The following is a 9,258-nucleotide window of genomic DNA, read 5'->3' as shown; positions in this document are numbered from 1 at the left end:
GGGGGTACTTCCCACAGTGTGCTGGAATGGTTATCACAAGAAGGCTGTGCTGTCCCCTCGCAACTCCAGGATGGTGTGTAGCCCTGTGACTGTGAGGATCGCCCCTCCTGACAGAAGATTTTCGCGTTCTGCGATGTGAGTGTTATCGTTGGAAGAATACTCTCCCTTTTCCTGTCCACTTTATTCTCCTCCAGTTTTTCCTATGACAACATGACTACAACGCAGAAAAGAAAGGATGAAGCTGCTTATTTGAATGAGAAATACCAAATTCTAGTAAAACCGTTTGTTTTTCACTTTTTGCGCTTGATGAAAAAGTAGCTTTACTTGCTGAGGGGAACTGTTGTGAGTGTATAAATTATACTTTGGCCTGTTGGTTAGCTTCCAATTTCCGTTTCTGAAGTCTGTGCTATATGGCATGGGAATTAAAATATCTTACGGCTAGAATCTTGTCTTTCATTATAGACCAGAGCAGATAATCAGCTCAACACTGTCCTCACCATCAAGTAATGCCCCAGACCCATGTGCAAAGGAGACTGTACTGAGTGCCCTCAAAGAGAAGAAGAAGAAAAGAACAGTGGAGGAAGACCAAATATTCCTTGATGGCCAGGAAAATAAAAGAAGGTAACAGGCTCAGGAGAGTACTAAGCCGGTTTCCCGCTTCGACTCCTATGGGATGAGATGTAGACATTCCCATAAAGATACAGAGGCCACCTCCAGTTTGTGAGCCTTCGTAGGCCCCCTTCTTTGGCTTTCATGGAGGAACCTAATAACAAGGGTTTTAATGCTGTTCATTTCAAGGCACAGGTTAGATCAATGTTATAATTTACCTTTTCCATGAGTAGTAGAGATAAGCTGACAGCTGTTAGCCATGCTAGCCTCATGCTTCTGTAGAAATGTGTTAAAGTTTATTTTCAAGAAAGAAGGCTCTAAGTCTTCCCGTCGGAATTTTGTGGTGTTCAGTTATTTGGGTAACCACCAGTTCTAGTGTTGTTGTTTTTTTTTTTTTTTTTTTTTTTTTTTGGTTTTGGGGTCTGTCTCTGTCCCCCAGGCTGGAGTGTGGTGGCCCAATCTCAGCTCACTGCAAGCTCCGCCTCCCAGGTTCATGCCATTCTCCTGCCTCAGCCTCCCGAGTAGCTGGGACTACAGGCGCCCGCCACCACGCCCGGCTAATTTTTTTGTATTTTTAGTAGAGACAGGGTTTCACCATGTTGGCCAGGATGGTCTTGAACTCCTGACCTCGTGATCCGCCCACCTTGTCCTCCCAAAGTGGGATTACAGGCTTGAGCCGCCGCACCTGGCCCACCAGTTCTAGTGTCTTAATTGTGCTGAAGGAAATGCTTGTGAAAGAAAAATGAAAAATAGAGTTTGGTAGTTTTATCAATAATGAGATTAAAACCAATTTCCTGGCGGGGCAAGGTGGCTCATGCCTATAATCCCAGCACTTTGAGAGGCTGAGGCGGGTGGATCACCTGAGGTCAGGAGTTCAAGACCAGCCTGGCCAACATGGTGAAACCCCATCTCTACTAAAAATACAAAATTAGCTGGATGTGATGGCGGGCGCCTGTAGTCCCAGCTACTCCAGAGGCTGAGACAGGAGAATTGCTTGAACCCAGGAGGTGGAGGTTGCAGCGAGCCGAGACCGTGCCAGTGCACTCTAGCCTGGGTGACAGAGCGAGACTGTCTCAAAAAAAAAAAAAAAAAAAAATTCCTTATGTGGTTTATAAAATAAGCTAATGAAAATGGAATAGTATTCTTTTTTTTTTTTTTTTGAGATGGAGTCTCGGTCCGTCACCCAGGCTGGAGTGCAGTGGCGCAATCTTGGCTCACTGCAAGCTCCGCCTCCCGGGTTCACGCCATTCTCCTGCCTCAGCCTCTCCGAGTAGCTGGGACTACAGGCGCCCGCCACCACGCCTGGCTAATTTTTTGTATTTTTAGTAGAGACAGGGTTTCACCGTGGTCTCAATCTCCTGACCTCGCGATCCGCCCGCCTCGGCCTCCCAAAGTGCTGGGATTACAAGTGTGAGCCACCACACCTGGCCTAGTTTTCTAATTATAGAAAGAAAGGAAGTTGAGGTGGCTGAGCATTTATTAAGCACCCTCTGTGTATGAGACCCTACTGCAAGTGCCGTGGATAGAGCAGTGGACAAGACAAAATCCCTGCTCTCATGGGACTCTTTGAGGGAAACACCATTTTATAAGGCTGGGTGTGGTGCTGCACGCCCGTACTCCTAACACTTTGACAGGCCAAGGTGGGAGGATCGCTGGAGCCCAGTTGCTCAAGACCAGCCTGGGCAACATAGTGAGACCTCGCCTCTACAAAAAATTAAGAAATTAGCCAGGTGTGGTGGTGCATACTTGTAGTCCCAGCTGCTCTGGAGGCTGAGGCAGGAGAATCGGTTGAACCCGGGAGGCAGAGGTTTGTTGCAGTAAGCCAAGATCGTGCTATTGCACTCCAGCCTAGGCAACAAGAGTGGAAACTCTGAAAAAAAAAAAAAAAAAAAATTACCTTTCAGAAGCTTAGGGATTTTAAACAACCATTTTCTGGTCTAGCATGGAATCTGTGCTCCATAGAGATAGTATAAGGTCCCAGAAATGTGAGAATACTTTAAAGGGACAAAAAAAGGTCATGTCATTTCATTGAGACTTTTTTTTGATTTGTCACAGGCGCCATGATAGCAGTGGCAGTGGACATTCAGCATTTGAGCCCCTGGTGGCCAATGGAGTCCCCGCTTCTTTTGTGCCTAAGTAAGTGCGAGTCCATCCGGATGAAATACCAGTTGTTTGGAAAAGGCATGATCAGAGCTGTTACCCTGTAGATTTTCCTCTTTGTTTTTTGCATTGCCTAATTAGTTCAGGTTCACATTTTTGAAATTAGGAATATTCTAACTTGTCACAATTAACTGCCTTCTAATTCCTTTTAATGTTCTTGCATTAATATGGATGAAATATGCTGAGACTAGAGGTTTTATAAATATATTTAATAACCAAGCACATACACAGAAGGATTGCAAAGTTTGTGCAGTGGATAAGACAGTATGAAACTTAAATGTTAAATTTCTACATGTCAGTTTAAAAACAAACTGGAGGAAGAATTGGATGGAAAGGAAAGTAGCTCAAAAGTATGTGTGGAAAGACTTAGGATAACTTAGATACCTCATCTGAGTCAGCAGTGTGTTGTGGTTGCCAGGAAAGCTAAAGTGCTCCTGGTCTGTGCTGTTAGAAGAAAGACTAGAATGAGGCAGATGGATGGTATTCCTGCCTTCCGTAGTTCTGCTCACTGTCCGTGGAGCACTGTGGTCAGATCAGTGTACTGCACTGCAAGGGAGGATGTACACAAACGGAAATTCATTCCCAGCGAAGCAATGAAGATGTTAAGGAGATTTGCAACAGCCCAGAGGGGTGGTGGTGGATGATGGGGTTTTGGAGGTATGGAAGTATTAGCCCAGAGGAGAAAAATCTCAGGAGGAATAAGGAAATAAGTGAGGGAAGGATTGTCCTTCCCTCTCGTCTCCAAAAAACCAAAGGACTGTCCCTTGAAAGAAGCGAAATAACTTGCTCTGTTTGACTTCAAATAGGATCCGTGGGTGAAAGTTAGAGGAAATGGCCGGGCGCGGTGGCTCACACTTGTAATCCCAGCACTTTGGGAGGCTGAGGCGGGCGGATCGCGAGGTCAGGAGATCGAGACCACGGTGAAACCCCGTCTCTACTAAAAATACAAAAAATTAGCCGGGCGTGGTGGCGGGCGCCTGTAGTCCAGCTACTTGGAGAGGCTGAGGCAGGAGAATGGCGTGAACCCGGGAGGCGGAGCTTGCAGTGAGCCGAGATCGCGCCACTGCACTCCAGCATGGGTGACAGAGCGAGACTCCGTCTCAAAAAGAAAGTTAGAGGAAATACACTGTAATCCACTGTGAGAATAAACTGGTTCATGGTTGATGTGGGTCACTCTAGGAGAGAGTTGTCTATATTGTAACAGGTTGGATGACTGTCCTACAGGAAAGATGCATAGGAGATTTCTGTTTCCACTGGAGGTTTAGAAAAATGATAAGTTCCTCTTAACTGTGATTTTTTTTAACAGCTTTGTTGAGGTATAATTGACATACAATAAACTGTGCTTGTTTAAAGCATGTGACATTTTGACACACATACACCTGTGGAACCGTCCCACCACTAAGATAATGAACATCCATCACCTCCAAAAGTTCCCACATGCCTGTAATCCCTCTCTTTAGTTCCACCCCTGTCCCCAGGCATCCACTGATATGCCTTCTGTCGCTGTAGATAGGTATGCATTTTGCAGAATATTCTATAAATCATACATTTAAGTTTTAAATATTGGCTTTTTCTACTGACTTGGTCAGATAGATTTGGCCAGATTGTTAGCAGTAAAAATTAAAAGCATTATTCTCTTCCCATCATGTTATTAAGAAAGATGTCATGACCGTGGATGAAACCATAAAAGAATGTTGCCTTCAATAAAGCATCTAACTGTCTTCTTCTCTTTTATTAGGCCTGGGTCTCTGAAGAGAGGCCTCAATTCTCAGAGCTCAGATGACCACTTGAATAAAAGATCCCGAAGCTCTTCCATGAGCTCCTTGACAGGCGCCTACACAAGTGGCATCCCTAGCTCCAGCCGCAATGCCATTACCAGTTCCTACAGCTCCACTCGAGGCATCTCACAGGTACAAGTACAGCTCTTGTAATGTGGGGGACATGAATTCCCAGCATTCATTCATTGATTAGGGCCAGACATGGTAGCTTAGCCCTGTAATCCCAGCACTTTGGAAGGCCAAAGCGGGAGGATTGCTTGAGCCCGGGAGTTGAAAACCAGCCTGGGCAATATAGTGAGACCTTGTCTGTACAAAAAATTTTTAAAGAAATTTTTTTAAATAAAGTAATTGATTAGCAAAGGTTTACTAATCACCTTCTATCTGTCAGACATTAGGATTGTCTTTAAGCTAATAGAAAATACAGATCATTGAGTGATCAATATAGGCCAGCGGAATGGAGTAGAAAGCCCGGAATGTAAAGCAGTCCACATCGAGACACAGCTGTGATGCAGATAAATGGACAGAGGGTGATTCGAAAGGTAGACTGAGTCCAGGTTGTATTGGGTCATAAAAGAGATTTATCCTATAGGCATTTAGAATTGAGCTCAGGGTTTTTAAACAAGTGGTCATGATTTTTTGTAAAGGGGATTATCGCATAGTGTAGGGAACAGAGCAGGCTTTGCTGCTGGACAGACTTAGGTTCAAATCTTGGCTCTGAGGCTGGGTGGGGTGGCTCATGCCTGTAATCCCATCACTTTGGGAGGTCAAGGTGGGAGAACCTCTTGAGCCCAGGAGTTCAAGACTAGCCTGTGCAACAGAGCAAGACTGTGTCTCAAAGAAAAGAAAAAAAATGCTTGGCTCTGACATCTAATAGCTGTAAGGTCTCGGGCAGGCAAATCATATAACATCTCTTTTTCTTATCTCTGAAGTGCTGTTGCAATGATTGAGGGTAATATTTAAAAAGCACCTATTACAGTGGCTGTCAATAAGTGGGTACCCAGTATACAGCAGCCAGACAAAAAGATGTAAAGCATGTATGGAGAAATGTTTTTGAGAGGAGGAAAATTTTGAGACAAGTTCATCAGCCCAGAAGGCTCTGACAGTCATATAAATGAACATTAATAACCATAATATCATTATCCCTCTTAAATTATTAACCTTAATATTATTTAATATCTAGTTATTATTTTTGATATGCAAACTTTTCCAGCTTTGGCCTATGGAAGCCAAACTCCTGTGTCCTTTATTTTGATCCCAGCAGTCTTCCACAGATAGCTTCATTGCTTTTAGCCCACCTTCCCAAAGTCCATTTTTAGCCTATACTGAAGTTGGCTGTTTCTTCAGAAAGCTTTGGTTTCTTCCAGTTAGAACTGTAGAGACTACAGTCCTAAGTTTTAGGAGAGATAAGATAGATCTTCTAGAAAGAGGAATGTAAATAATTAATTCATAATATTCCAAATTCAAATTTATGGTGGCAGGATTTTTTTTTTTTTTTTGAGACGGAGTCTTGCTCTGTCGCTCAGGCTGGAGTGCAGTGGTGCAGTCTCGGCTCACTGCAAGCTCCGCCTCCCGGGTTCACACCATTCTCCTGCCTCAGCCTTTCCGGGTAGCTGGAACTACAGGCGCCCGCCACCACACCCGGCTAATTTTTTTGTATTTTTAGTAGAGACGGGGTTTCACCGTGGTCTCGATTTCCTGACCTCGTGATCCGCCCGCCTCGGCCTCCCAAAGCGCTGGGATTACAAGCGTGAGCTACCGCGCCCGGCAGTGGCAGGATTTTTTATGTAATTTATTTGATTTTATATTTTTATGTATTACACCAAAAATATTGGTTTATAATACTTTGATCCTAGTACATGCAATTCTTTTTTTTTTTTTTTTGAGACGGAGTCTTACTCTGTCGCCCAGGCTGGAGCACAGTGGTGCGACCTTGGCTCGCTGCAGTCTCTGCTTCCTGAATTCAAGCGATTCTCCTGCCTCAGCCTCCCAAGTAGCTGGGACTACAGGCACCCACCACCACACCTGGCTAATTTTTTGTATTTTTAGTTAGAGACGAGGTTTCAACATGTTGGCCAGGCTGGCCCCGAACTCGTGACCTCAGGTGATCCACCCACCTTGGCCTCCCAAAGTGCTGGGATTAAAGGTGTGAGCCACCACGCCTGGCCCGTGCAATTTCAAAATAGCGATATCAGTGTCATTGTTAACACTGTCATTATTAAGACTGCTGAAGTCAGTTTAAGAATTGTTTGTGATTCATTTTGTCTTTATATCCCTCTGTGAATCCTAGGGACATGTAATCAATATATTGTGTTTTATTTAAAGTAATGTTAATTGTCCTTTGGATACACCAACTTTATATACAGTGAGGTTCGTTTGTCCAGTATGTTTGAAAGTTACAGGGATTTCTGTGTTTCCTTTTTGAAATAGTTCTATTTTAAATTATGTAAAATACTTGTTGTTTCAAAAAAAATACACTAAAACAAGATACACTCAAAAATTCAATTTCCATCCCTTTCCACTCTGCATTTTTCCTTCCTCTCCATTTTTATTATTTTTTAATTATCCTTTGTTGTTCTTTTTTAAACGATATGCATATCAGTGTATCTGAAAACCGCCACTTTCTAACATTTAAGGTAGTAGACAGTATATACAGATTTGAACCTTGCTTTTTCACATAATAGACAGTTGAGGTCATTCCATAGCAGTACACAGAAACTCATCTTTGGTCTTACAACTGCATAGGTACCCTAGTCCTCTGTTGACAAACGTTGGGTTGTTTCAGTCTTCCGCTATCACAGATAATGTTGCAAAGAATACATTTGTTCATATGTCATTTCACCCTTGGCAGTTTTGCCTCTGGAAAAATTCCTAGAAGTCAGATTCGGGTCAAGGGTTAAATGTGCAGGTAATTTTGCTGGGTATTGTTAAATCCCCCTACAGGGCATGTACCACTCAGCATTCCCCTCAGCATTGTATGAGAGGGATCATTTCTCCATGGCCTCACCAGCAGATTTGGTTATTGTAGCTCTGGGCTTTTACCAATTTGACAGGTAAAAAAAAGTATCTAGGATGGGCGTGGCGGCTCACGCCTGTAATTCCAGCACTTTGAGAGGCCGAGGCAGGTAGATCACCTGAGTTCGAGACCATCCTGGCCAACATGGTGAAATCCTGTCTCTACTAAAAATATAAAAATTAGCTGGGCATGGTGGTACACGCCTGTAATCCCAGCTACTCAGGACGCTGAGGCAGGAGAATCTCAGGAACCCGGGAGGCAGAGGCTGCAGTGAGCAGAGATAGCGCCACTGTACTCCATCCTGGGCGACAGAGCGAGACTCCGTCTCAAAAAAAAAAAAAAAGCTAGCTGAGCGCCACGGTGGCTCACTCTCGTAATCCCAGCACTTTGGGAAGCCGAGACAGGTAGATCACCTGAGATGAGGAGTTTGAGACCAGCCTGGCCAACATGGCAAACCCCATCTCTACTAAAAATACAAAAAATTTAACCAGGCGTGGTGGCGTGTGCCTATAATCCCAGCTACTAGGAGGCTGAGGCAGGAGAATGGCTCCACCCCAGAAGGCGGAGGTCAAGTGAGCTGACCTCAAGCCACTGCCCTCCAGCCTGGATGACAGAGTGAAACTCCATCTAAAAAAAAAAAAAAACAGTATTTAATTTTTGTCTCTTATGAGTAGTTTGATCATCTGTTCATATGTTGAATGATTATTTTCAGTTCTGTTTCCGTGAATCTTAGTTCATATCCTTTACCCATTTCTCTGAAGGGCTACCAGTCAAATCTCACGTTCAAGAGTTTTTCCTATAGTAGAGAAACCTATTCCAAATGAAGCAAAGTTTTGAACGTAAAATAGAAACCATAGAAGTGCAGTGTTAGAAGAAACAGGCTCCTCACGCGTTGCTGGTGGGAGTGTCAGTTGGTACAGCTCTCTAGAGGGCCTTGTGGCAGGAATTGTCCACATGAGAGATACACGCACCCTTTGATCAAGCAGCTTTATCTTTAGGAAGTTATCCTACACACATACTGGGAAATGGATACAAGGATTTAATGTAACATTGTTTTAATAACAGCAGCTTGGAAACAATGTACATGTTATCTTTTCAGGGAGCTGGTTGAATAACTGACAGTATTGGTGTAAGTTGAAATATACTATGTAACTGTAAAAAGAATAAGGCAACTGAAGAAGTACTCATGAGAATGATCTCAAAGGAATTATATAAAAAACAAGGGTCAGAATTGTATAGTATCCTCTATTATTCGGGCTTTTAAAAATCTTTTGGCCAGGCACGGTGGCTCATGCCTGTAATCCCAGCACTTTGGGAGGCTGAGGCGGGCAGATCACGAGGTCAGGTGATTAAGACCATCCTGGCTAACATGGTGAAACCCCGCCTCTACTAAAAATATTTTTTAAAAATTAGCTGGGCGTGGTGGCGGGCACCTGTAGTCCCAGCTACTAGGGAGGCTGAGGCAGGAGAATGGCATGAACCCGGGAGGCGGAGCTTGCAGTGAGCAGAGACTGCGCCACTACACTCCAGCCTGAGCAACAGAGCAAGACTCCATCTCAAAAATAGATAAATAAATAAATATCTTTTAATATGCATAAAATAATTCTTACAGGATATATTAGAAACTGGTCATTGTTATTGAGATAAAAAGGAAATTAACTTTTTACTGTACATTCTTTTTTTTTTTTTTTTTTTTGA

General features: G+C 43.6%; 1 protein-coding gene across 1 annotated transcript; it reads left to right on the top strand.

Annotated features, from left to right (window-relative positions):
* Positions 1 to 6: 6 nt before the first annotated feature.
* LOC116464731 (nuclear envelope pore membrane protein POM 121C-like) lies at positions 7 to 4,808 on the top strand. The gene is made up of 4 exons (XM_032147992.3): positions 7 to 135; positions 463 to 621; positions 2,665 to 2,745; positions 4,508 to 4,808. Exons 1-4 carry the CDS (start codon positions 71 to 73, stop codon positions 4,698 to 4,700), a joined length of 498 nt encoding a protein of 165 aa, XP_032003883.1. The 5' UTR covers positions 7 to 70; the 3' UTR covers positions 4,701 to 4,808.
* The last annotated feature ends 4,450 nt before the right edge of the window (positions 4,809 to 9,258 follow it).

Source organism: Hylobates moloch, unplaced genomic scaffold (genome assembly GCF_009828535.3).
Source record: "Hylobates moloch isolate HMO894 unplaced genomic scaffold, HMol_V3 SCAFFOLD_1466, whole genome shotgun sequence".
NCBI lineage: Eukaryota > Metazoa > Chordata > Mammalia > Primates > Hylobatidae > Hylobates > Hylobates moloch.
Note: the sequence above shows the minus strand (reverse complement) of the source record. Positions and strands in the feature narration are given on the sequence as shown.